The sequence below is a fragment of the Mesoplodon bidens genome (assembly GCF_964165515.1).
Source record: "Mesoplodon bidens genome assembly, chromosome: 1".
Taxonomy (NCBI): Eukaryota; Metazoa; Chordata; class Mammalia; order Artiodactyla; family Ziphiidae; genus Mesoplodon; species Mesoplodon bidens.
The window spans coordinates 162878107-162905945 of record NC_138176.1 but is presented as its reverse complement, the minus strand read 5'-3'; the positions used below and the strand labels follow the sequence as shown (position 1 = coordinate 162905945).

Genomic DNA, 27839 nt, shown 5'->3' with positions numbered 1-27839 from the left:
AACAACTGTGCCACCAGGGAGGCCCGACAAAACTTTTAAAAAAATAAATTTAGTTATCTATTTTTGGCTGTGTTGGGTCTTCGTTGCTGCGCAGCAGCTTTCTCTAGCTGCGGCAAGCGGGGTCTACTCTTCGTTGCAGTGCGTGGGCTTCTCATTGCGGTGGCTTCTCTTGTTGTGGGGCACGGGCTCTAGGCACACGGGTTTCAGTAGTCGTGGCTCTTGGGCTCTAGAGCACAGGCTCAGTAGTTGTGGTGTACGCGCTTAGTTGCTCCACAGCATGTGGGATCTTCCCAGCTGAGGGCTCGAACACAGGTCCCCTGCATTGGCAGGTGGATTCTTAACCACTGCGCCACCAGGGAATTCCCTAAAACATTTTTTTAACTCAAGCAAAAATAGGTGAGAAGGAAAGTTATAACCAGATTGAGAAATGGGATATAACTACAGGAAAAGCAGAGTTTTTAGAAAATCATTAGGGAACAACTTTAAATAAATACATCTTAAAACTTAGTTGAAATGGACAATTTTTCAGAAAAATATAACAATAAACTGAATCAACAGAAAAGTTCTTAACGGGTTTTACTATGCTAGATAACCCAGATGCCCCTAAACCTGTCAAGGACAGTGAGGAGTTTGAGGGAGCAAGACTTCTGACACCAATTTCAAGTTTAGGGTCCCTGAGACCACACTTAGGCTTGATAATTCACTAGGGAAACTCATAGAACTCACTGAATGCCATTGATGCTCACGGTTATATTTTTATTATAGGGAAAAGATACAGATTGAAATTAGCCAAGGGAAGAAGTGCACAGGGCAGAGTCTAAGAACGTACCAAACTCAGAACTTCCGGTCTTCCTCTAACTATGGAGTCATGAAGAGTGTTACTTTTCCAGCAGTGATGTGTGACAATATGCATAGAGTATTGGCAACCAGAGAAGCTCACCTGGACCTTGGTGTCCAGCAAAAGAAGTGGGAAGGAAATCGATACCAGGATTGAAAATTGGGATATAGTTATAGATAAAGCAGAATTTTTAGAAAATACCATATTAATTTGAATTACAATGACTTTATGGTGTATTTTGATATTTGGTAAGGCAAATTTTGTCTCACTGTTTTTTCATGTAACTTTCACAACTACTTTCAGATATTCGTTTTCCTTATAAAGCTTGGACTCTGTGTCAGTTAAGTTGCCTCCAGTTGCAAGTGCACATTGTTTATATTCCATGAGTTGACTTTAATTGCTGTATAAAAATCTTCTAAGAGATTACATTAGGATTTGGCACTAAAGTGAAAAAGTTATTGTGAACACAGAAATTCATGGAAACAGCAAGTGGAAAATGAATTTATATTAGTAAAGGGAATTTTGTTATCAAAGGAATGACTTCATTTTTCTGTTTTCTTGCAAAGCAAAATCAAGAGGTTTATAGAACCAAGAAATAAAGCTACCCCCAATCCCCCTTCACACACATATGAAGTCTATTATCTTTCACTACAAGATCCATGCAAAAGGATTGTAATACAATGGAAAATTTCCCAAATCTCTTGAAATAGATAAAAGAAATTCCAAAGCAATGAGAGATTGTCATCACAATTCACGTGTTTTGAAGGGCTACCATTAAGATGTAAAACATCTGTTTATCAAAACTTCCTGCTGGTTTTGAGCAGAAGACGATAGGGGAGCACTCTTTTTTTAAAAAAGATTGATTGATTGATTGATTGATTGATTGATTGATTGGGCCGCATTGGGTCTTCCTTGCTGCGGTGCAGACTTTCTCTAGTAGTGGCGAGCGGGGGCTACTCTTTGTTGCAGTGCGCGGGCTTCTCGTTGCAGTGTAGTGGAGCACTCTTTAAGAAATGCCGCATCACCAGTGTTTCTAATACCCCAAGGATAATATTGTGTGATAAATGCAGACTTCAGTGATTCTGAGTCCAAAAATGATGGAGAAGAGTTGGACTTTGGATGTGAAGATGTCTTAGGAATACCTTAACACATTTATTTCACTTCTATTTATCCTTTTAACTATGCATGCAATAATGTATGAGATGGGCACCAACCCAGACTTAGATCAATCAGAGCGCAGCAATACCCTGACCACAGTGACTGGCCAATCAGAGTGGCTGACTGGCTCTGGGCTTTGTTCACTCCTTAGTCTAACTGGCCCCTCCCCATGCTGGATCTTGGAAGCCATCCTATGACCACAAGATGAACCAGTCTTAACATGAACTAACACCTGGCTAACAGTGCAAAGAAGCAAAAGGACCTGGATAGTTGATGACTTTATTGAACCACAGGATCACCTCAAGGCAGTATGAGTTGGGTTTCTGTTACTTGCACACTAAAGCTTCCTAAATGAATGTTAGTGGATAGAGAAAAAGATAATGAGTGAGGACACTCAAGGCAGCCCTGCTTCCCCAACCTGGGGACAGAATTATCCTACTGTCCAGCTCTGGGTCAGTCACTGATCCATCTGGTGAACCACTGGTCACGTCTATTGAGGGCTCCAGAAAGGCTCTGCTGTGAGGTGCGCTGTGAAAGTAGAGCATCTTTATATACTTTTATAAAATAAGAAAGTGGAATTCAGGGATATTGGCAAGTAGAAAGATATTTGGAGCTGATCCGTGCACATCTGTTTTTGTGGTTCATACATGTTTCCAGATCTTGATTTGACTTTTATGCATTCACAGAACAAGAACCTAGGCCTGAAACAATGAAATCAAGCACCTATTTTTACTTTATTTTCATGTTGATGCTAGCTGCTTCCAGAACTGTCCCCAATGAGCCCAGACACACTGCAGGACCATCAGCATAAAAAATCATGTTATGATGCTGGCCTGGGTCACTGCTGAGTGAGCAGATGAAGCTAGGTGAATCTAGGGGTGTCTGTGACACTGAAAGAATCACAAATCTTTACCCAAACTGCCTCCTGTTAGCAAAGTTTTCTGCCTGCTCCAGGGGATTTATGAAGGACAGAACAGTTTCCCTGCCCCTGCTGAGAGGGTACCACATCTAAGTTGTCACAAAGCTCGTAGTCGACCTTAATTTCTACCCCCTTAAATCAAAATCTAGGTTATTTCATGGTCTTTACAACACCAGAACCACTTTTCTCTTTCAAACTTTGTAGACTGGTGTTTTTGTTTTTAATCCCTGAGTTTGTAAATTTTCCTGTGCCTACTTTTTCTTCTGGTCTGTTGACTGCTTTTTAATGAGTTCAGCCTGTGCCTTCTTGGACAAATTGGGAGTGTGAAGAGTGTGTTAATTAGCTATCAGATCTAGCCTGGCTTTTGAAGTCCAGAGCTTTGGCATGCTACAAAAGTATAAATATAATCATGGCTTTTTGTATTTGGTAATTATACCACAGCTGAAGCCTCAGGGAGCCTTCCACCCCAGGATTCTGCTACCGGTGATCCCTGAATGGTTCTGTCATTAATGGTCAGTCTCCGGGGACCCATACTCAAGGGAAATGGCTTCCTGTTTTGTTCTAAGTGGCCCTTTTCCCCTGCAACCTTTCTCCTTGTTGACCAAATATCCTATTTCAGGATGAATAGAATAAGCCTTTTCCCCCTCCCCTTCACTGGGTAAGAAGGTATTAAGCAGGAGTGAGAAAGGCCCTCTGGGGGTAAATTGTCTTCTTATGACTACACCCACATTGTACCAAATTATACCAAATAGTTTCAGGCCTTCAAATCAAATACCTACTCCCGCAAGAAGGCTGCATGATCACTCAAACTGATTCCTCTCACCTCCAATTTAGAAACAGCCTCTCTTTCACAGCACTTCCCCTGTATACTTCCGTGCTGGCCTTGGGCCAGGCTCTGGGTTCCCAGAGATGGAACAAAGGAAATCACAATCTGGTGAAGGAGAGATCTCTTAAATGGCCCATAAACTTACAAGGAGCTTGGAGTCTGGGTGCGAGGTCGGGAAGGTGACAGGGAACCCTTTGGACTTTGTACACCAGTAGGCGGTGCCAGGTGAACTCAGGGGCCAAACTGCAGGCAGACAGCTACATCTGACCAGTGGGTGTGGCAGCCCTGCTTTGCTATTTCATTGCACACTGCCCTGTGACTGATCAGTTGTCCCAGTGTTACTTTAAGTGTTGTATTGTGAATCAGGTCTTCCTGTCTCCGAAAAGGTGTTCTCTCAACTGCCTACTTTTATAAAACAATGTGGACACTTAACATATGAGGAATAAATGAATGAGTGGAAGAACCATGTGGGTCAAACTAGACCCTGACCTCAGAATCTGTGAAGTCACCCAACATCCCAGTAGCCAGTGCTCCAGGCCTCCACTCACCACGCTCTGTCCAATGGCCAGCATTTTGGGGCGAAAGAGGATGTGGGATGGGGGTCAGAGGCTGGCAATTCTGAATTTGTTTCTAAAGTGTGTCAGTCCTAAAGATTCCCCCTCCCTATGCCAAAAAACCTTGAAAAAATAACTGCTCAAAAACTCGCTGAAAGGGGACTGTCCTCGGCTACAGGACTTCCAGATCCCAGCAGGGCAGTCGAAAGCCTCCTTTTGCTCCCGAAGGCGCCCCTGACAATGAATCAGGAGTCTAGGGTCACCACTCGTGAAGGACTGAAAGCAGCTGGAGCTGTGAGAACCAGGGACCGCATGCGAACGGGTCTTGAGAGCCGCATAGGGTTGGACGCGCGCTCCGAGCTGGCGACAGCGCCACAGCCGGGCTGGCACTGAGCCACGGGGTGGGGGGAGGGGGGGCTGGGCGGGTCATGTGGGAGTGGCGCGCGGGGAGACGCAGGCGCGAACCTGCGCAGGCGCTGGGGCCACCCCTGGGACCCCTGGGGCCGGGGAGTGTTCCATCCGCCAGCCACCGGGCGTCGGGCGCGAGAGGAGGCGGGCGGCAGGCGAGCACGAGCGGTAAGTGCGGCGCGCAGGGCTCTGCGGGGCACGTGACGTCCGCGAAGGCAGGTGAGGAAACTGAGGCAGGGAGGGGCGAACGAGGCAGGTCGGCGCGCGCGGGTTGGCCGGATGCGGGGCTGGTTAGGTGAGCCCCACGGTCGGCTTCGGAGCCCACGGGAAGCTGCTTCAGAGCCGGCAGGGCGCGGCCACACCTGCGGGTCTCGAGGCGGCCCCCACCTCCCTCGGAGGACGACGCCCCTCCCGCCCCTGAGCCCCGCGCTCCGCGGAAAAACCCAGCGTTTGCGGTCAGAAAACCCCGGGCTGGGACCCTGCGCTGATCTGACCGGCCGAGAAACCCCCCTCTTCCCCGCCCCCAGGCTTTGAGAGAGGCTGATGGCACCGGCTTGCCTGGATTGTTGGGACAAAGAACTGAGAAAGGGGCTTTGTCCTGGCGCGTCTGTTCTGCGGGGCCGAGCCCGGGATGGGCCGGCGGGGTTGCCTGTGGGTGGCCGGCCGACCAGCTGGCGATGGGCGATGTGCGGGTGGAGGCCAAGAGCCTGGTCGTCTTGGGCTCTGTGCCTGCTTAGGGTCCTGTGTTTTATGGCGCCGCGATTTCTCGCTTTTTTCATCATCTCAGAGGCACCTGTTTTGCCTCCCTTACCCAAGGGTTACAACCCCTGGCAACTTCTTTTGAAAAGAGCTCAGCCGTATGTTTTAAAACACTGTGCTTAAGTCTGGGAGTGAAAAGTCAAGGCACTGATGATCGGACAGTCTCTCCTCGAGGTTGTTGCAGGGATCGGAGCTGAAGCAGCTGGAGAAGATGTTTAAGGCCCAGCCTGGCCAGGGCCGTGGGGAGGCAGCACCCCCGGGGGGCCAGAAGCGTGCTTGGGGTCCAGTCCCAGCTGACTCTGGGCCTCTTTTCCTTACCACACGAGGCTCTTTCCACAACCCAATTTTCTAACCCTCAGTTTAGTTTTTTTTTTTTTTTTAATGTATTTTCCTTTGAACTTGTCAGATGGTTAAAAACAGAAAATAATTACTTGGGATTTCTTTAGCAAAGCATTGTCCGGGAGCCAGCTTGTATAGTCTCCGATGCTTCTGCTCCAGCCCAGTCCTGGAGAACAGAAACCCTGTCTCCTTGGAACATATCCGGTCATCAGAAACCCTCCATCTCATGTACAAACATTTTAGGGGCAATCATTGACTAATCTAGAAATGAGTAAGAATTACACCTCACATTATGTCACTCTTTGTAAGGTAGCTTACAAAGCACCACGTATACATTTAATCCTTTGATTCTTACAACTCTGTGGAAGATTACATTTTGTAATTTGGGAATCATTCCTGTTTTACTGATACAAAAACAGTGCCTTGTCCAGGTTCTTACAGCTTGTAGGAATTTGAATTAGGTTTGAGCTATTCTTGGTGTGGCCATTCCTGTTTTGCTGTTCTTTATAAGGACATGCCATTTATTTGACATCTTATGCGTTGTTCCTGAGGGGTATGAAGACATTTCTTATTTTATCTGCTTCTGTCACTTAAATGGTGCTTGGAAAGTTTGGTGAGGACTGGAATTCTGAGGCTCAAAGCCCCAGGATCTATTAGTATCCCAGAAATAAGGCAGCTCTCCTGCCAGCTGGGTACTTGCCTTTTTGTGAAATGTTGAGCAGAGACACTCCAAAGCTCCTTCTGCTGAGGCATGTGTGGCAAGAACTGTCTGGAGACACTGCGGGAACCAGCCCACCCCTGAGCTCAGTGGCCTCTGACACAGGGAGATTACAACTGGGCAGGGCCGTTTGCCTTCTCTGGTGCTGGCAGTCTGCAAAAGGGCAGCATGGAGTATGCATTGTGGAGTGGCAGTTAGACCACAGGGGCCTGAGAAAAGCCAGGGTTCCCTCCAGATCCAGAACTTCCGCCCAGGAAGCAGGCCTGCAGTGACACAGCTGAAGAAGTTGTTCAGTGTTTTGTGTCTGTTCTGCTTCAAATCTCCTGCCCTCATAGGAGAATGAGTGAATCTGAGCTCTGCAAAGAAGAAAAAGATAATGCTGCCTTACAGTTTGTTCCTCATTGCTCTTATATAGTCTTCCCAACAACCCTTCAAAGTGCCCTCGGTTTTTTTTTTTTGCGGTACACGGGCCTCTCATTGTTGTGGCCTCTCCCGTTGCGGAGCACAGGCTCCGGACGCGCAGGCTCAGTGGCCATGGCTCACGGGCCCAGCTGCTCCGCGGCATGTGGGATCCTCCCGGACTGGGGCACGAACCCGTGTCCCCTGCATTGGCAGGCGGACTCTCAACCGCCGTGCCAACAGGGCAGCCCCAAAGCGCCTTTTAAGAAGAAGACACTGAGGTTCAGAGGGACGTGGTGACCTCTTATAATCAAAGAGTGAGAACCCAGGATTTTTGTCCTGAATCCGTTTCTTTTGTGGTATCTCCCTTGCCTTCCACCCACACTCATATAACTGAGCCCAGACAGGAGGCTGTGCAAGCAAGGGGCAGAATAGCCAGGTATTTTGCGTGGGCTCTATAGCCTCAGGGTAGCTGATCAGAGGAAAAGACCTCTTCCAGCCCTCATATTCCTCACACTGGCAGTGATTCAATGTTTCCCAGTCCTCTTGGTCTGCATTCAGCATCTGATCAGAACTTTCTGAATCTGGCATTTAAGAGCTAAGCAGTCACCCCAAGGAGCAAAGTAGGAAGTCAGAGACCGAGGCAAGTAGGTGAGAGCGCCTTGCAACTGGCTAGTTCCGTGGTGCTTGACAACAAGGGTGGGTGGGAGTGTATGTCCTACTGCTCATGGGGCCCTGGGTGCCCGTGTCACCAGGCTGCTAAATTGCCATTTTCAAGGCTGTCTATCCAGAATTGACAGGACCTTGTTACTGTGGGGAGGAGAGGTATGGAGTGGCTTCTCAGCTGAGAATGGGCAACGTGACCCTTAAGAAAACATTTGGCTTTGTTTTTTTTTTTTTTTTTGGGGGGGTTTTTTTTTTTTTTTTGCAGTATGTGGGCCTCTCCCGTTGCGGAGCACAGGCTCCGGACGCGCAGGCTCAGTGGACATGGCTCACGGACCCAGTTGCTCCGCGGCATGTGGGATCGTCCCAGACCGGGGCACGAACCCTTGTCCCCTGCATCGACAGGCGGACTCTCAACCACTGTGCCACCAGGGAAGCCCAAACATTTGGCTTTGAATTATAAACTGCTCACAAAGTACTGGGCTTGGGAAAGATTAGTTCTCTCTCTAGCCACCTGATTTCCCAGGCTCTGTCCGGGAGCAGTTTTGCTTTCAGCCTTCTTCAGGCCAGTGAGCAGACTTGAAGACCTGCAGGCCCTCTTCCTGGGTTCTGATCCCACACTGTTTCAGCCTATGCAGGAGTGTCCAATGCAGGATAGATGGCTATGGACTAGGAGTTGGGAGACCTGAGTCCCGGAACAGCCACTAACCAGTCCTCCCTGCAAGTGACCTGGGACTAGCTGGTCCCATCTCTGGGCCTTAGTTTTTTCTTTTGCTCGGTGAAGGAGGGGCTGAACTAGAGCTCTGAAGGAACAGAGGAGAGCACAGAAAAGAAGATGAAGCATCCTTTCCAGCCTCGTTCACTGAGGGCTTGAGACAAGGAAGCCCATGTACACTCCTAGTTTCTTTTGTCTCCCTCAGGACCCCTTTCTTCCTTCTGCCCTGTGTCTGCCTCAAGCCAGCTCATTCTGACGAGGGAGGATTCCCTGGCTCGGGCTTGGCTGGGCAGGTGTACCCTTAATGTTTGGAATATGATGTTGTCTCTGCTTGTTTCAGGCATGAATTAACCCACCCAGTGCTGATACTTTGTTTTAGTAAGACTTTATCAGTTCCTGCCCAGAGGCAGCTCTTTGAACAGGTAGAATGAGGCCTGAGGAAGCAGAGGGTGAGACTGTACACACCCAGCAGGAGGGCAGTAGTGGCAGGTGTCCCCGTGGCTTTCTGGACGTCAGAACCCTGGAGTTGCAATCACGCAGTACTTCAGAGTCTTTGGATGTCAGAACTGAGATGAACTTGTAGATTTTCTAGTTCCCTCCTCTGTACAGATGAGGAGACCCGGGCCCAGAGTGTCTTCATAGCTTGTGTCAGATCACCCTGCCGATGAGCAGTGGAGGTAGGACCCACCTAAGGTCACCTAAGCCCCAGGCTTGAGTGTTTCTTTAAGGCCAAACCAGCTGCAAATTAGTTTCAGCTCTGCCTCACTGTGGAGTTTAAAGAGTAAAATTCAGATCATTTCATTCAGAGATTTAATGCCTACTAGTTGCCAAGATTTGTGTTAAATGCTGAATTTGCAGGAACGAATAGGACAACAGCCCCTGCCCTCAGATAGCTCCACCATACTGTGTAGACAGACATGTAAATAACTAAATTCACTAAGTCCACCTGCTTGTGCACTGTGCAAAGGTGTGTGTGTGTTTGCACATACATGCCTGCTATCTAACCAGAGGTGAGGGAACAGTCTGTTGTTGGGGCTTTCAGGAAAGGCCCCGGAGAGAAAGTGTTACATGTGCTTGGGTCTTTCCCTAGTTGGCATGGGCGGGGAGGGCATTCTGGGTAACGGAAACAACACGAGCCACAGTGCAGAGGCCTAACAAAACATGTTATAGTCCTTACACACTGGGTGATCTGATGAGGGTGCTGAAGTGGCCAGGGGTAAGGCCGGAATGGTGGCCTGAAGCTGAGCTGTCAGGTGGCGTGCTGAGAGGTTTGTAGTTAGTGAGGGTCTGAAAGCAAGGGAAGGACGTGATCAGGCCAGGGAGTGTGACAATCGCTCTGGCTACAGCACGGAGAATAAGCTGAAGGGGATCTGGCTGGAGCCAGCCAAGCTCAGTTCTGTAGTTACTGAGATAGGCCAGGTACAGAGTAACGGGCTTTGCCGTGGACAGCAGCAGTAAGGCTGAGAAGAGGATGGGTAGCGAACCCATGTCATAGGATGGTCAGAACTTCCTGACTGATTTCATGTGGACAATGAGGGAGAACAAAGAGTAAAATGCAACTCGCGGTTTCTGGCTTGAGCAGTTGGCTCCATGCTTGTGTCATTCACTGAGCTAGGGAAAAAGAACTCCGGAAGAGAAACTGACTCAGCTTTGGTTATGATGCAACAGAGATAACCTGTAGAACCCTGGAGTGGAAACTTTTGAGTCCGGAGCAGCACTTGGAACCTGGAAGTCACTACCAAGGTGGTGGGTGAAGTGCCGGCTGTAGGTGAGGTCACTGAGGCAGGGAGTGTGGGTTGAGAGGCGTCTTGAAGTGGCAGGAAAAGAAGGGAAGGCAGAGGGAGGTAGAGAATAGACAGCAGGTAAGGGGCCCCAGTGGTGTGGGGTGGAGGACAGGGCAAGGGAGCAGGCTGCACAAGTGTTACCAAGTCTAAACTCATACTGCCCGCTACACGACATGCCAGTAAATCGGGAGAGGAGGTGCTGGGGCAAGGAATAGCGACTTTATTTGGAAAGCCAGCAGACCGAGAAGGTGATGGACTCATGTCCCAAAGAACCATCTTACCCGAGTTAGAATTCAGGCTGCTTTTATACTGAAAGGGCAGGCGGGTGGCTGGTGGTTGCATACTTCTTGGTGCAGGAATCCTTTGTCCTTGCAGCTGTCCATGTAGGTCTGGTCACAGTGTTCCTATAAACCTCCAACAATACAATTGTTATTTTTAGTTCTGCTACTTTTTAAAGGTCAAGGCCTCAAGAATGGGCTATCATGTATATTTCAGGCTCTAGGAAACATCCTTTTACAAAGGTGCAGAGCCAGCATGACTAAGCACAGGCTGCAGAGCACAAGGGTTAGAGCTAAAGGAATAGATCCACTATGGAGTCAGCCTTGTTTGTTATGCAAGCGGCCAGGGAGAAAGGGACATCTTCCTTTGATTTCAGTTAGTGTGACCCCTGGGCTGCATTAAGGGCCACATTAAGGGCTTTGCTTCATTAGCCTGCCCAGGAAAGCAGAAAGGGAGTCTGTTGGCGCTTGATAAATGTTATAATCTGCGTGACTGCAAATGACTCAACATTTGCTCAGCGTTTTGAAGGGCTAGGGGGTCTTGGCAGCTGTCCATATTGATGTTTTCTGGAGATTGACCGTCAGCAGCTGAAGGAGCCCCAGGGTTTCTGGGTGGCCTGGTCCTGCCAATGGAGTGAGCTTAGGGCCATAGGCGGGACTCCAGAGCCCCACCTCCAGCCCTCCCCTGCTGCCTGCTCCTCGTGGGTCAGCAGAAGCCAGGGTGTGCGCACTGCGGATGGTGAGTGCCTGGTGCCCGGTTGCGGATGAGGGACCGTGTGTGGGGGAGGGGAGGTGCCTTGTGAAGCTCTGGGCAGCGGGGGGAAGAAACACTCTGGAAATTGAAATGGGGGTGGGGCGGGGTAGAGTTGTGATGAGGAACCGAGAATGTGCAGGCTCCAAAGTGAACTGTTTTTGATAGAATCCCACGATGTCACTGGGTGCTTTAGAAGCTTTGCCATTCACCCCATCCAATGCCCTCATTTTGGAGTTGAGGAAAATGAGGCTGAGGGGAGGGATCAAGCCAGCTGGGCCTAGGGAGCCCAGCCGGGTCTCCTGCCCCGAGACGCTTATCCCAGACCAGCGCTGCCACTCTGAGCCGCCCCAGCTGTTGCTGGTCTGTGGTCTTATCACGCTTCACGTTCTTCTGTGGGAGACACCAGATCAGATAAGTGCCACAGTGGGGAACCGAATACTACGGCTGTGTCAGGTGGTGGTTGGCTCTTCTGTAAACAGCCTTGCTATTATCTTTCAGAGAAACTGACCCTTTCCTTAACAGAAGGGGATAGAGAGGGGAGGAAAGAGAAGGGACATCTGTCACACAGTACATTTCCTTTAGAGTAAACATGGTTTGACTGTATGTGATGATTGAAAAAAAAATAGGTTGATCATTTAAAATTCTCTTTAAGACAAAAGGGATCATGCCCCTTGACCTCCAGAAACCCACCAGTGAACGTGTGGGGAGGCCTGTGTAGTAGAAAGACTACAGGCTTTGGGGTCCTAGTGATCTGGGTCCAGGATGCAGCACTGTCCTGCTGGCTCTGTGACACTGGAAAAGGTACTGAACTTCTCTGAACTTCAGTGTTGTCAGCTGCATAACAGGATACTATCTGCATCATACGACTGTGTGAAATTAAGGCACGCATTTCGGGTGGCGCTAAGTAAGTGCTCGTTTACCGGCCTCCCTATCTCTCAGTTAGTAGCCTTAGAGGCCCATGTGAAAATGCATTGTTCCGTGTAGATATTAAGCTTCCTGCTACTTCCAGTCCTTTTTTGTGGGTGGGAATAGCTGTGATGCAGGATTTAGAGCCAGCGAGTTGCATGGCACATGCTCCAAAGACATGTTGGGATGGGAATTGCCTTGCAGCTCAGGGGGGCTTGGCTGAGAGGCCGGATCTGTACACTCTCTAGGTGTTTCTGGAAGTCAGTTTTCACTGCTTCCCACTGGCAGAAGAGGCAGCTGCTAGAGGCCCGCTGGGAGTATATGTGCATGGAGAGGCCAGCCTCTCACCTCTGGTGCTGATAATGCTCACATCTTAGCGCTGTGGGGCCTGAGGTCCCGGGCCAAGCTCCCCAAAGGGGTGACTCTGTGCGTATGCTTTCCAGATCACAGCTGGAGGCGGGGGTGGGGTGCTAAACAAGGCTCCTGGGGCTTGTGAAGCCCACATCTTGTGCTCCCGCTTGTGAACTTGAGGTAGGGTGTCAGGCGCCTTTGGGACGTTCACCCCAGCCAGTCCACTGTTTCCCAGGCTTATTGAGCCCAAGCCTGGCCTAGCTGCTCCATCCTGCTCTCTGAATCCTATGCCCGCTCCAAAGCCATTTCCTTCTGGGTGCTTCTACGGCTGCCCAGACCAGACGTAACTGATTCTCACCCCTGCACTGCCTTAGCCCCGTGTTCATACCTTTCCACTTGAATTTCTGTTATCTGTGTACTAGGCCTGTATCTCCTTGAGGACTGTTTATCATTTAGTTTTATGTCATCCCAAACTGCCATTTATTAAACAGGTCAGTGCTGAATAAATGTTTGGAAATAAATGTTGAGTCTGTTTGAGTCTGATTCCCTTGTGCTTGCGAGCAAACAGGCTCGATGACTGTTGATGGGCAGTGGGGAGCCGGAGCCTGTTTGCCTTCAAAAACAGCCAGTGGTGTGTTAGAAGGGTGTGGAGCTGACTGGAAGGGTCCCTGGACTTCCTGCAACGCTCTGATGTGTCCCAGGAATTGAAGTGAGTCCTTTTGGAGGGTGGGTGTAAGCTGGCCTTTGGGAACTGGTGCAGAAATGTTAGCAAATCTGTGATCAGAGACCGTGTCATGTGGGCCTTCATCATATACACATGTCAGCAGTCCAGGGAGGTTGTGGAAGTGCGTCAAGGTACAGAAATTGTTCCAGGCTCTGGGGAATCTCCTGTTTACAGCAGGCAGGTGAGAGCTGTGGTTTTCCTCCTAATCGTTCTGTGAACTATAATGCAGTAATGTGTAACTTTGACACATAAAAGAACTGGAAGCTGGCCTGTGGAACGTTCTTTCCTGCTTCGCCCAAGCGCTTCGGTCCTCCATAAGTCATCATTTTCATCACTCAGTCCTACTGAATTCATTTTAGCACACATTTATGGAGAGCCCACTGTGGACCACAAACAGGCCCTGTGCTGGGCACGGGGGAATTCAGAGATAAACTGAGGAAGAGTCAAAAGAGAGAAAACTTGAAAACAGTTCCAAATCAGAAGGATCGTGGTGTGATTTGGACACAGGTGGGGGTGAATAATCCCCTCTTGGGGGACGGGGGTGGGCAGAGCATCCAAGAAGACCCCTGGAAGAGGTGTCTGAGTCATGCAGAATAGAGCGAATGAGGAAGGACACTCTGGGCAGAGGCGTGGAGTTGTGCCCTCCGTGGCTGCCCTCACACAGTGAGCTGAGGGAACAGAAGCTGGCCCTTGAGGAAGGCCCAGCTCTCCAAGGCCAGCCTGCCCTCATTGTTGTACTTTGTTCTGTGGCTTATGGCCAACCAACCACAAAACCTGAATTCTTTGTTCCAAGACAATGCTTCTGAAATTTTTATGTGCCTGTGAATTGCCTTCCGTGTCTGATGAAAATGCAGGTTATGATTTTTTAGTTTTGAGGTAAGGCTGGAAATTCTGCAGTTCTCCACGACGCCAATGCTGCCAGCGCACGAGGGCACATCTTGAGGTTATAAGAAACTCTTCTCTCCCAGCTCACCGCCCCCCCCCAACACACACAGAGTCCCCTTCTTTTTCCTCTCCCCTAGTGTACAGATGCCAAATTCCTCTTTCTTAAAGGCTATTTTCATTTGGTCATTCCCAGTACACACTCCACATCCCCTGTCTGAAAGTTCCCTTTTATTTCTGAACTCAAGTCTGAACTTCCCGGGCTGGCCTAAACACTAGTCTGGCCTACCCTTTTCTTCCCAAAGTTATCACCACCAAGTTACTCCCAACCCCACCTCATGGCAGTGGATCCCTCACAGCCCCCTCCCTTGGCAGTGACATGTGGATTTCTGGGCCTTTGCTTAATCCTTTGGAGAGGTCCTCTCCTGAGTCAAGTCCTGCAGGGGAGAATTAAGCCTTTGGTTAGGTGGGATGAGGTCAGGTGGGCCACACACACACATACACATAGACACACACCTCAGGTCGGTACCCAGTGATCCGAGCACATAGAGTTGTGCAGGTACTTGGGGAGGAAGCCTCCGGCGTAAGTCAGATCCTAGGATGGCGAGAGGGTCAGATGGAAAGATAGGTATTGTAAGTGGTTGTCAAGAAAAGAAGGCTGGGTGGGGTACTTGCTGTGGTTACAGGGGTGGGCTGCTTCCAGGAGCTCCCACTCAGAAGCACAAGGCTTCCCAACTAGAGGAAGCCTTGGCGAGGCCCCCAAGCATGAGCTGGGGAGGAGGCCGGATGCTATAGGACCTGCCTGGACCTCCATTTCAACTACAGAGCCCCCTGCCCAATGCAGACTGTCTGTTGCCCAGTCCTCTGAAGCAGACACCCCAGCACCGTGCTCTTTCTTACATGTTGCCTTCTCTCTCAGTTTCTCTACCTGTTCACTGGACAGACGTCTGTATAATTCTGTTCACAGGGGAAAAATGTCAGACTAATAGTGGCCATCTCTGTTAAACTGTATAATTTAATAGGTGGTGGATGTTGAGAGGGTATTTGCTTTCTTGTCAACTGTGATTTTATGTATTGCTTCCTTTTTGGTGTTTTGTTTTCACCGTGAGCCTGTTTTATTTTTATAATGAGTAGAGAATAAAGGTATTCTCAGCTGGAGAAATGTACTGAGATTGCCTGCCTACTTCGAGTGAGGCCGTGCTGGGCACTGTCTGGGGGCTGGATGAATAGGACCTGGTCTCTGTGTCTGAGGGATTCACAGCGAGGAGGAAGGGTAGGGTTACAACAGGGTGATTGGTCTCTAAGTGATCTAATCACACAGAGAGGCTTCTGCCTCCCCAGGGAGGTGGGAGCTGCCACTCCTGGACTGTGAGGGAAGAGAGCAGACATTGATGAGGAGGGCAGTGACACAGCCTGGAGGAGCGCCACCTAGCTGGGAGGCCACAGCCTTGTGCAACGGAGAGGGAGCAGCAAGAGAGGCTGTCGCCTCTGTCGTGGCTGCTGACCCACTAGTGAGCTCCCTGGGGCAGGACCCTCCACGTGTCTGTCGTATTCCCAGGCTCCTGTAGCGGCAGGTGGGCAGGGGCTCGGTTAGCAGCCCTTGTCCAGTCCCATCTCTGACACTGCTGCTTCTCCTCCCTTTGCCTCTGGCCCCCTGATTGGCTGCCCAGCCAGAGCCTTGTCCGGGAGATCAGATTCCGGCTGTCCTGTGGGAGCAGTAACGTCTTCTTCCTTTCTCTCAATCCCCAGAAATGTCTTTCCTCCAGGATCCAAGTTTCTTCACCATGGGAATGTGGTCCATTGGTGCGGGGGCCATAGGGGCTGCTGCCTTGGCACTGCTCCTGGCCAACACAGACGTATTTCTGCCCAAGCCCCAGAAAGCCACGCTGGAGTATCTGGAGGATATAGACCTGAAAACACTGGAGAAGGGTAAGCAGTGACTCCGCTGGTGTCAGTACTTTTCCAAGATGCTGGGATGCAGGCTTACTTAGTTTTTTTCTCTCTGAAGTAGTTCTTTTTTTTTTTTTTTTTAATTGAAAAGGCAATATAACATTAGGAAAAATTTAGTAACACTTTAAAAATTACTGATGATTCCATTACCCTAACACAATAATCTTTTTTATTTTCACACATATTTTTCCAGGTGTACACATAATAATATGTAGTTATGATCTTGGTGTACTTGTACATTGATCTTTTACATTTTAGCTTTTTCTTTTCTTTTTTTTAAGAGATAAAATCTATTTCTTTTTTTTTAAACACCTTTATTGGAGTATAGCTGCTTTACAATGGTGTGTTAGTTTCTGCTGTATAACAAAGTGAATCAGCTATATGTACACATATATCCCCATATCCCCTCCCTCCCACCCTCCCTATCCCACCCCTCTAGGTGGTCACAAAGCACCGAGCTGATCTCCCTGTGCTATGTGGCTGCTTCCCACTAGCCATCTGTTTTACGTTTGGTAGTGTATATGTCCATGCCACTCTCTCACTTTGTCCCAGCTTACCCTTACCCCTCCCCATATCCTCAAGTCCATTCTCTACGTCTGCATCTTTATTCCTGTCCTGCTGCTAGGTTTTTCAGAACCTTTTTTTTTTTTTTAGATTCCATATATATGTGTTAGCACGTGGTGTTTTTCTCTTTCTGACTTGCTTCACTCTGTATGACAGACTGTAGGTCCATCTACCTCACTACAAATAACTCAGTTTCGTTTCTTTTTATGGCTGAGTATTAGTTTATTCTTACCAAAAGCATTTTTCATTTTCTCACGTTGTCTCTCTAAATATAATGATAATCGTTCCATAATATTTAGTAATATTGTACCACTGTTTACTCAACCAACCCTTCCAGAGTGTGTTATGAGGAATTCCAGGCTCCTGGATCTTCAAAAACAGGAGCTCCTGAGTCCAATAAATTTGAGAAACCCTATGTCCAATTGCATGTTCCTGGTTCTCAGCACAGGGGTTTGCTTACTGAAATGAGGTGCCTTGATCGTTACTGGTACAGGCATGGGCAGCCTCGCCTGTGGTGCAGCTACAGCACCCGGGGAAGCACAGCGCCGCACCTTTAGAATGGACCTGCCTGTGTGCCTCTTCCTGGGGAGCCCCCGGTGTCCCTGCTGGACGGCTGAGAGCCGCACGTGGTGACTCTGCTGCCTCTCCGTGCTCTTGGCGTTGGGTCTGAAGCCCAGGGGATTTGGGTCATGCCGATAGTGTGGGTGCAGTGGGCATGAGTTTAGTGCAATTTGGGGCTCACTTACTGGGAGGTCTCCGGGTTGGCCCCTCAAAGGGAGGCCATCGCGTCTGTTCACTAAGTGAGGAAGCTTGTCAAGGGAAGGCAGGAAATGTGACTGCAGATTTATGATGTAGGTCACCTCAGTAAGGGACTAAGAAGCCCTGCACAGTCCTATTTAGCTGTGTTCGACCCAGAGTTTCCCAGTGTCATTTGATTTCAACCCCCTCCCACCTTCTTTTTTTCCTATATAACATCCCACAGGGACATGGATTCCTCTGAGAAATGCTAAAATAATAAGGGATAGTACTTATTGAGCCCTCACTAACTCTGTATTACCTGGAGAGCACTTTTATATCCATCTTTTAATACTCCCTGTGGCCCAAAGTGGAGCTGCTAGGCATCTGCATTTACAAACGGGGAAATGGAGGTTCAGGGAGGAGATATAGCCTGCCCCGGGTCACACCTGGATGCGGACTCAGTGTGACTGGAGCCGGGCTTGAGCTACACTACTCTGCTACCCAGAGAATTTCCTTGTTGGACATCTTCTGCCCTCTCCTATGGATAACGTTGCAGTTAACATATTTAGGTTAAATTTTTTTTTGTTTTTAATTTCTTTTGACCTAATTTCTTCAAATACTTTTTTAAGAGTTGGGGTTTTCTTGGCCAAAGTGCAAGATTTCGTTCAGGTTTTGGCCATGTATCTGCCCTAAAGGATTGTTACAAGGTCCATTGAGACCAGCAAAGGAATATGCTATTTTTCCAGAAATGTTCCAGTTTGGGATGTTCAAGTTTGCAACTAGATTTTTATGGGGGAGGGGCCTTCTGGTGATATAGTAGGACCCTTACACTGGATTCATTTTCCTTGGAAAGATGAATATTCCCTATCCGTGTTTCCTGTTTGCTTTTTCCCACATGTGAAATACTTTTGCAGGTCCTCTGTTTGGCCTGGTGCTGTTTATGAGGTGCTTAGAGGTTGGGGCCCGGCTGAGCGGAAGTGATACTGAATTCCCTTTTCTTCTCCTCAGAACCAATGACTTTTAAAGCAAAGACGCTCTGGGAAAATAATGGAGCTGTGATTATGGCTGTGCGGAGGCCAGGCTGTTTCCTCTGTCGAGAGGTGAGTGCATTTGAGGATCTGTTCGGAGGAAGGGATCCTAGCAAGTGGGGACCGGGGCATTTCCAGCCAGGACCAACAGTGGCCCATTATGTTATTTACTCTAGGTTTGTTTTGTTTTTTGCCTAATTCTCTGTTTCTGTTCATTTAACAGCTCACCATATCCTAGGATTAGCAACATATTTGACTTTCCTTTGGCATTCCAAGGCCTTTCACTCTTGTAGTATCTGTGTCCTGGACCAGGTCCAATTGCATGTTCCTGATTCTCAGCACAGGGGTTTGCTTACTGAACTGAGGTGCCTGGATCGTTACTGGTACAGGCCTGGGCAGCCTCACCGGTGGTGCAGCTACAGCAGCCGGGGAAGCACAGGGTCACACCTTTAGGATGGACCTGGCTGTGTGCCTCTTCCTGGGGAGCCCCCGGTGTTCCTGCTGGACGGCTGAGAGCCGCACGTGGTGACTCTGCTGCCTCTCCGTGCTCTCAGCGTTGGATCTGAAGCCCAGGGGATTTGGGTCATGCCGATAGTGTGGGTGCAGTGGGCAAGAGAGTTTGGTGCAATTTGGGGCTCACTGACTGGGAGGTCTCCGGGTTGGCCCCTCAAAGGGAGGCCATCGCGTCTGTTCAGTAAGTGAGGAAGCTTGTCAAGGGAAGGCAGGGTCCAGCCTTGTCACTTTACACATAGGTAAACTGAGGATAAGAGTGGTTTGTTGACCTATCCATGGTCATACAGTCAGTGATAGAAGACCCAGGTTCTGAGGTTCACGGCTTGGCTTGGGGGAGAACTGGGAACGACAGTACTCCAGCTCTTGAGAAAACTTTGCTTTTCAGGTCATGGCCTTGGTCCTGTCCTAGTTGCCATCCTCCTTCCCCTGGTTGTCCTCTCTCATCCTGAGGCATTTCCTTTCAGCTTTGCAGAGCTCTCCCCTGCTTGTGTGGTTGGGCTGGCTGAGAATCTGCCTACATTACATGGTGCACTATCGTACTATACATTCAGGGCACTTTCCACCGGTACCTCGTTGGTTCCCCACTGCATCCCTGGAAAATACAACTTGCTGTTATTCTCATTTTACAGAGGAGGAAATTGAGGTACAGAGGTAGTGACAATGTCATACTGCTGTAGGGGGTGTATTAATTTCCTATTGCTGCTGTAACACATGATCACATACTCAGTGGCTTTAAATAACACAGATTCATTTTCTTACAGTTCTAACGGTCAGAATTCTGAAATGGGTCTCACTGAGCTAAAATAAAGGTATCAGCAGGGCTGTAATGCTTCTGGAGGCTCCAGGGGATAAATAGTTTCTGTGTCTTTTCCAGCTTCTAGAGGCCATCTGCATTCCTTGGCTCGTGCCCCCTTCCTCCATTCTTAAAGCCAGCAATAGCTGGCCAAGTCTTTCTTACATTGTGTCACTATGACACTGACTCTTCTGCTTTCCTCTCCCACATTTAAGGACCTTAGTGATTCCACATTGGGACCACCCAGATAAAACAGGATAATCTCCTTTAAGATCACCTGATTAGCAATCTAAATTTCATCTGCTGCCTTAATTCCCCCTTCCCACGTAACAAAACATATTCACGGGTTCCTGGGATTACGATGTGGACATCCATCCTTAGAAGGTATTATTCTGCCTACCACAGGAGGTGACATTTAAACTCAGGGCTTTGGAGTCCAATCTCTGATGCCTCCAGATACCAACATGGAAGCCTGTTATGACTTGATTTCTCAAGGCCAGCTAAACCCCAAGGTTCCAGGAGCAACTGCTCTAATTACAACCTGTTTATCTGGGCTCTGGTCTGTACCCTGGTAGAGCATTTTATGGAAAACTTATGTTTCTAAAAGGATGGTTGGATGGCAGGCAAAGTTATTTTGAGGGGGGAGGCATGTGACTCAGTTTCCACTTCACACTTTTTCTGAGTAAAGCCCAGGGAAAGTGAGTAAAACCTTTACTCTCACACACAGGTGGTCTCTGACCACATCAGACCTATAGTCCTCTCTGCTCTTGGGCAGAGTTTGCCACTCACTGAACCTCTTGACAAATGCATTGTAATGAATTCTGCTTCATTAGCTATCCTTTTGTTGTTGTTCTAGAAAATAAATGAAAAATTAAATGCAGTTGCCACCATATAGCAATGTATTGGAGGCAAGTAGGCTGCTTCTGATAGGATTTCCTGCTGTTCCTTTCATTCTGACACCAAATGTGAAAAAGGAGTTTGTTCTTAACATCGAAGCTCTACCCTGATGTGTGAGTTTCATCTTTTCATCTAGCCCACAGTTCCTGAGAATCAGGGACGTCCATACTTACCAGCTCAGCTGCAGTCTCCCCATTGTCCACCTTCACCTGGAATCTTTCCTCCTGCTACCTAGTACGTTCTGCATATCCAGCCATGTGCTAGGCACTGAGGGATACAAGAAATGGAAGGCAGTTTCTGACTCTGAGACACATTGGGGAACTTAAGGGACAAAGCTCAACTTAGTGGAACCCAGTGGACTCAGTACAGAAAAAGTCGCCAAGCAGGAAAGATTAGATATACACAGAGAATCAGGCCTTTACTCCAGGCTGCGCTAGCCAGCGAGAACTTTTTAGAAGAGGGATCCTTTTCTAGAGGGTAGGATTCGAGCTGGAGAAAGAAGGAAGGTTATTGCAATGAGAGGGGGGCCAGCTGAGCAGAGGTGTGGAGGCAGCTATTCACATGGCCTACATGGAGATCGACTGCTAGGCCCTTGTGCTAGTTTGTTCTAGTGCAGTGGAGGGGCTGGGAGATTAGGAGAGAAGCACTGTGGCTAGGAGTGGAGGACTGAGTTTGGGTGCAAGCTCTTAGTCATCAGATGCTCCCCAGGCCATGGTTAGGACACCCGTAACAGGAGCCTAGCCTCTTCTTCCCTCCATGGACAGGACAGGAGCCTGGGCTGAGGAGGGGACCTGACACTCTATCCTGAGGCCTCGTGCCCAGCTGGGACAGTCTTTTGCTGGTCTACACAGGCCTTAATTGTTCTTGGCATTTTGTTGCCTTTGTTCTTCTGCATTCGGTGCCAGCCATGCTCTGGGCCTGTACAAAAGAGGGTGTTGGTTGGCTGCAGAGCCCTGAGAGTTCATGCCCCTGACCTTTCCTGTCTTCTGCAGGAGGCTGCAGACCTGTCCTCCCTGAAGCCCAAGTTGGACGAGCTGGGCATCCCCCTCTACGCAGTGGTAAAGGAGCAGGTCAAGACTGAAGTGAAGGACTTCCAGCCTTATTTCAAAGGAGAAATCTTCTTGGATGAAAAGGTACATGTGCTGTGAGCCTGTCGGACACAGACCGCTGGGGATTGCACTCGTGCGTGGAGAGTTCGGTGGCCCAAAGCATATCTGGACAGGAGTTGGAGTCAGCCTCCCTTTCAGCTGCCCCCAACCCTCTGAGCAGAACATGAGTGAAAAAAACTTAAGAGCTGTCCTTCAGTTATTACTTGAGCCCTTCCTGACTTGTGACCTGGGAATGGGAGCCTTGAAAATAGCTGAAAGCTCCACCGGTTTCCCCCGCACTGCAGGGGGTTGCTCAGCACAAGCCCCTGTCCCTTAATTCATTGTAGCCATAGTTCTTTCCCCTCTACTAACCTCTGCAGAATGTAGGACTGTTATCACTCTGTCAGGCCCAAGAACCCTGTACGTCCATAGCAATAGATTAGAGTCAGGGTGGCAGGCCGCAGGGTTCTGTTTAGCTCGGGCAGTTGAGAGCGCTCCTGGGTGGCAGCTGTGTGTGTCGGGTGGTGGAGGACAGGAACCAGCAGCCTTTGGGTCTTTGAAAACAGATGCCCTGCTGGGAACTTTCCTCCCTGGGGAAGGCAGGCATATGGGCTACTCATATGGGGTCTGTCTTCCTCGCACCTACAGAAGAAGTTCTATGGTCCGGAAAGGCGGAAGATGATGTTCATGGGATTTGTCCGTCTGGGTGTCTGGTACAACTTCTTCCGGGCCCGGAGTGGAGGCTTTTCTGGAAACCTGGAAGGCGAGGGCTTCATCCTTGGGGGAGTTTTTGTGGTGGGACCAGGAAAGCAGGTAAATTGCTAGTGTGTTTACTCGTGGGTCTGTGAGCATGAGACCCCGATGTGTCGGGTGGGAGGGTGGCTTTCCCTACTCGGAGTCTCCCAGCCTTCCTTCCGGAAAGCCAGGGAGCACAAGGAAGGAGAAGGGAGGGAAATGATCGTTTATTGCACGCCTGCTCTCTCGGCACCTCACACATGACCCCCTCCCTCGTCACACAGTAACATCACGACAGAGTCTGAGTCTTGCAGGTAAATAACTTGTGAGGGGGCGAGTGAGGACGGCTCCTCAGTGGCACTTCAGGAGCCTGGACCCGGGTCTCCTGATGTCAAGTTCTGTTTTCTACACTAGAACAAAAGCAGGGTCTTTGTTCTGTGAAGAATTTACTCCCTTGCAGTGCTCCCTGTCATCGAGGATGGTCAGTAGAGAAAAGTGAAGAGAGAAGAGAAGGAATGGAAAGAGACCTCGTTGGGGGAGCAGCAGGGAGCTGCAGGGGGTGGTTCTTTCCCTGCGGGGGTCCTGGTGGCCTGGCTGTCTCTGGAGGGGTGGCAGGCTTCTCTGCACACTCTATTTCAGGCCCTGGCTGTGGGGATCCAGAGTCAGCACAGGGGCTTAAGGGAAGGTGTGGAGAGATGAGGTCTCTGTGGGCTCAGGAGGTAGATGGGTGGATGCTCCACATCAGGCTCAGGGCAGTGCCAGCAGAGGCCGGGTGGGCACAGAGAAAGGACAGGGTACAGTGAGTGCAGGCTCAAGGGCCTGGCAGGAAGACCCAGTGGTCTGATTTCTAGGCCCGTCTCACCAACTTTGGACATGACATTAACACTTGAGCTTGTCTGTAAAAAGACAGGGTTGGAATTCCCTGGCGGTCCAGTGGTTAGGACTCGATGCTTCCACTGCAGGGGGAACGGGTTCGATCCCTGGTCAGGGAACTAAGATCCCAAAAGCCGCATGGTGCAGCCAAAAAAAAAGAAGACAGGGTTGGTCCGCATGGTGAAACTCACCACTAACATTGATAACTGCATACTTTCCCCGGTTGGGGAGGAAAGCTAGTGGAACTAGAAAGCCTTCACTTTTAAGCTATATTTCGAATCTCTTCCTTTTAAACTTTGGTATCTGCAGTTGTTTGTCTGTGTGAGAATCTAGCATGAATTGGTGTCTGATATAAACCTGTTTGCTAACGTTCTGGTAATGTATCAAAATGTCTTAGTGATAACGGCTGCCAGTGAGTGCCTGCCTTGTGCCAGGTGCTCATATACATGATCTCGTGTCTTCTCTGCAACCAATCTGGGATGGTCGGTATTCTTATTCCCATCTACATGTAAGGAAATGGGCCTATGAAATAACTCAGTCAAAGATATGCGGCTAGTATGTGGTGCAAAGGAAATGAAACTCAAGAACTCTGATCTGTCCTGCTCCAGAGACCCTGCCCTTCCCTTGCCCATAGCCCCTCTTTGGAGGTGGTTCCCAAAGACCCCTTCCAGGTACCCTTGCACTTGGGCAGGCCACTTCCTCAGGATCCCTCAGCCTCTTTCCACTCCGGGCCCCTGGGATTCCTTCCCCTTCCTAGCTCTGCCTTTCCACAGCCCCCAGGGAAGGGCTTGGCTCACCTGCCAGCCTCCTCTTGCCTGGCAGTGACTCACCTGGTGCTCACGGGCTGCCCAAGCCTGGCTGGCTCGCTCCTGGGGTGTTGTTTGACTTTGTTGGTGCTCCCCAGAGCTCCTGCCTTCCTCCTTCCTGGTGGAAGGCTGACCAGGCTGGCCTGGCCTCAGGGCTTACCTCCGTGTAACTCTGCTCTTGAGAGCAGAGTTTTTGCAGTCCCACTGTGCCAGGTGCCACTCAGTAGGGATTTACTTTGTAATAATAATCTTTAAAGCATACTTAACTTTAAAGAAGCAGTGTGTTTTCAACACAGGAAATTTGAAAACGCAGAAGGTGGGGAGAGCCATTCTATAAGCTCAGCTACCAGGGGCAACCTCTTAGGACAGAGCTGAGCTGACAGGCCTTTTTTTTTTTTTTTTTTTTTAGAAAACGGTACCTTACTAAACTAGATGTTCTTTTTTCATTTAACAGCGTGTCATGAACATTTCCCCATGTCATCATATCAGTGTTTTTAAGGTCTGCAAACTGCGCTAATGAGAGAGTAAATATACTTTCCTGATCTGCTTCCTTGTAGTCACCACAGTGTGGTGGCACTTTTTTTTTTTTAAAGTCTTTATAAATAATGGTACAAAGAACATGTTTATAGGTGTTTATTTTTTAAATTCAATTTGAGTTTAATTTGTCACCTATCAAAGAACCCTTTAACAAGGATTCCTTGATGCTGATCTCAAACACATTTTATCTTTTTTACAACTTCTGGGGTATTTTGGGGTGTAGTATGTCTTAGTGCATTTTGCTTCATGGTATCAGAAGTGAGTGGCCTCCAGTTTCGTAGGAAAACTAACGATAGCGTCTCCCTTTTCAGGTGTTCACTTAGTGCCTGTCAAGGTCTGACCTCTGAGCTCTACTTCCACAACTCCAGGCTTTTCTGTGCAAGCTCATTCTGTTCTTTCTGCCTGGAATGTTCTTTTACGTGCATCTCTACCTGTAGACATGCTTTATCACCTGTGAAGCCTTCTTTGATCGCCCTGTTATATTAATCACTCCTGACTCCTGCTCCCAAAGTGCTGCTCGTACAGTCCAAATATTGCGAGGGAGCCTCCCCTGACCTACCTTCCCCAAAAGACTGAACTCTTCAAGGGCAGAGCCGGGACCGATTCGGATCTCTGTTCCTTGCTGCCCAAGCAAGGGCCTTGATGGACAGCTGGCGCTCAGTGTCTGTCTCATGAATGAATGACTCAGAGTGAGGACTGATGTACCCTCTTGTTTCCTTTCAGGGCATTCTTCTGGAGCACCGAGAAAAAGAATTTGGAGACAAAGTAAACCTAACTTCTGTTCTGGAAGCTGCTAGGAAGATCAAACCACAGACTTCAGCCTCAGAGAAAAAATGATTGTGTGAAACTGCCCAGCTCAGGGATAACTAGGGCTCTCACCTGTGTTCATGGGATGTGTTGTGTTTCCACTGCTGCCCCTAAGGAGTTAGAAACCCATTTATGCCATATTCTCCGTATAGACAATTAACATATTTTAATATTGTACTCTGTTTAGGCCTAATAAGGCAAAATAACCCCCAAACAAGACTGATAAAAATCTAATTAATAAGGCTTATTTCAGCTAAAACCTGGAAAATCTGAGGCTTAAAGTTGACTGCTACACCTCATTACAAACATATATGGTGTTTGAGTGCTGTTATTTGAAATGATTTTCATTTTCCTGTCTTTAAAAACCTAAGAAAAGTTGGTGATTGACTTGAAGATTAACGGTATAAGGTTCTGGCTTGTGTTTTCAATGAATGATTCATGTTAGTGATTCATTCATGTTAGTGATTTTACTGTCTTTCCTAGAGGAATGACTTGGCATTTAAAATTGGTAGCTGCTTTCCTATTGATGGTTTTCTAGCCTAATTTGGTGACTGAGGAGGAAAAAGGACAGAGAAGATGAAATGTAACTTAGTTCATTGGTCTGTTATGATTTATTATATTATGTTAAAGTAATGCTCGTATAAAAGAACTGATGTGCTTTGGATGGCTTGATAAAGGTAAACTATAAAGTGAAATCTATTTTTTCATTGTCTTCCATTCTAATCTTGGAGATTTGATTTTCTAGAAGAAATGATCAATAAAATTAGGCTCTAATAAAATTAGGCATCAGAAATTGCCCATATATACAAATATTTCTGACAAAACTAACAATAAAAATATTTACCATAATAACGGCTGAATTTATTAAATCAGTGGTGCCAAAGACACTGAACATGAAAAATCAGTATTCTGCATGTGTATGGGGTAGGGTCGGGGGAGGAGTTCCTCTAGTTCTAATGATCTAAGAGGTTTCCAAATGCCCAGAAAGGTTCATCCTGTCATTCACGTTAGTGATTTTGCTGACTTTCCTAGAGGAATGACTTGGCATTTAAAACTGGTAGCTGCTTTCCTATTGATGGTTTTCTAGCCTAATTTGGTGACTGAGGAGGAAAAAGGACAGAGAAGATGAAATGTAACTTAGTTCATTAGTTTGTTATCTTTGAAATTTTGTCATGTGAGTAAGTATGAGGTCAGCAAGAGCCTGAAGGAAGCTCTGCCCTAGGGAGTCTGCTCAAGGCACCAAACTGGCCCAGGAGTAGGAAGGCGGGGATGGGAGTCCAGAGAAGAGGACTACAGTGGTCCCCTCATATGTATATATTCCAAGACTCCCTGTGGATGCCTGAAACCATGGAAGGTATTGAACACTATGCGTACTGTGTTTTTTCCTATACATACATACCTATTATTTTAATTTATAAATTAGACACAATAAGAGATTAACAATAATTAATAATAAAATAGAACAATTATAACACTATACTGTGATAAAAGTTATGTGACTGTGGTCTCTTTCAAAACATCTATCATACTTATCCTTCTTCTTATGATGTGAGATGATTATGTGCTGAGATGAAGCGAGGTGAATGACATAGGCATTGTGATGTAGCGTTAGACTACTACTGACCTTCTGACACTAAGTCAGAGGGAGGATTGTCTGCTTCAGGTGATCCTGGACTACTGCGCCATGACAATGTCAGTGGTTGGATGTCAGCGGTTGGATGTCAGCAGCAGACGATGTTGATGGCTGGGGATCCCAGGCAGGACAGAGTGGGACAACACGAGATTTTATCATGCTACTCAGAATGGTGTGTGATTTAAAACTTATAAATTGTTTTTTTCTGGAATTTGCCATGTAATGTTTTCAGAGGGCAGTTGACTGTGGGAAACTGAAAGGGTGGAAAGCAAAACCACAGATAAGGGGAAGCTATTGTATTTACCCAAGGAACCAAAGCAGCCAGGAGGAGGGGAGTCAGTTTTTATCCAGGAAAGCAAAGATGAAGACTGAGGTTGGAGGTAAAGCTGGGAAGGCAGGCGTGTCGACACTGAGTGTACAGTAAGTAGGGGCAGCTAGTTCAGGACTAAGACCAGGACTGGGTCTGACTTCATGTGGTGGCGGCTATGTGGTATGTGCGGGGCCCCTGAAGTGCTGGGCTCCTGCAGACGTTGAGGCAGCGCTCTTTAGTACTTGAAGAGGGTCAGTACAGTGACTCAGCCCCCAGTAGCTGTGATCTCTGGGACTGCAGCTATTGATAGGATAACCCAGATAAGAATTCTTTTAAATTTATTTATTTTATTATTTTTGGCCGTGTTTGGTTTTGTTGCTGCACACGGGTTTTCTCTAGTTGTGGCGAGCAGGGGCTACTCTTCGTTGCAGTGCGTGGGCTTCTCATTGCGGTGGCTTCTCTTGTTGCAGAGCACGGGCTCTAGGCATGCAGGCTCAGTAGTTGTGACACATGGGCTTAGTTGTTCTGCGGCATGTGGGATCTTCCCGGACCAGGGCTCGAACCCATGTCCCCTGCATTAGCGGGCAGATTC

General features: G+C 48.3%; 1 protein-coding gene and 1 long non-coding RNA gene across 5 annotated transcripts in view; one reads left to right on the top strand and one right to left on the bottom strand.

Moving 5' to 3' along the window:
• Positions 1-4740: 4740 nt before the first annotated feature.
• PRXL2A (peroxiredoxin like 2A) lies at positions 4741-26156 on the top strand. Of its 4 annotated transcripts, none has more exons than XM_081246783.1 (6): positions 4741-4871; positions 15742-15904; positions 18236-18327; positions 21451-21591; positions 22195-22359; positions 25221-26156. In XM_081246783.1, the coding sequence occupies exons 2-6, from the start codon at positions 15760-15762 to the stop codon at positions 25332-25334; spliced, it is 657 nt and encodes a 218-aa protein (XP_081102909.1). In that variant the 5' UTR covers positions 4741-4871; positions 15742-15759; the 3' UTR covers positions 25335-26156. The 4 variants fall into 4 exon arrangements, with proteins under 4 accessions (XP_081102909.1, XP_081102906.1, XP_081102908.1 ...); XM_081246780.1 differs by having other exon boundaries at positions 4755-4871; positions 15725-15904; XM_081246782.1 differs by having other exon boundaries at positions 4833-4922.
• LOC308623989 overlaps positions 18335-27839 on the bottom strand; it is a 39113-nt gene continuing 29608 nt past the window's right edge. The window contains exons 4-5 of the long non-coding RNA XR_014016910.1: positions 20632-20725; positions 18335-19360 (exon numbers count right to left, since the gene is read on the bottom strand). This is a non-coding gene — a long non-coding RNA (uncharacterized lncRNA). The remainder of the gene's footprint in view (positions 19361-20631; positions 20726-27839) is intronic.

What these genes read in the sequence shown, in the direction of transcription:
- PRXL2A (XM_081246780.1), top strand. Translation starts at nt 15,727, where the DNA reads ATGTCTTTCCTCCAGGATCCAAGTTTCTTCACCATGGGAATGTGGTCC. An exon ending in CCTGAAAACACTGGAGAAGG is followed by an intron (nt 15,905 to 18,235) that starts GTAAGCAGTGAC and finishes TCTTCTCCTCAG; the next exon opens with AACCAATGACTTTTAAAGCA. An exon ending in TGGTGGGACCAGGAAAGCAG is followed by an intron (nt 22,360 to 25,220) that starts GTAAATTGCTAG and finishes GTTTCCTTTCAG; the next exon opens with GGCATTCTTCTGGAGCACCG.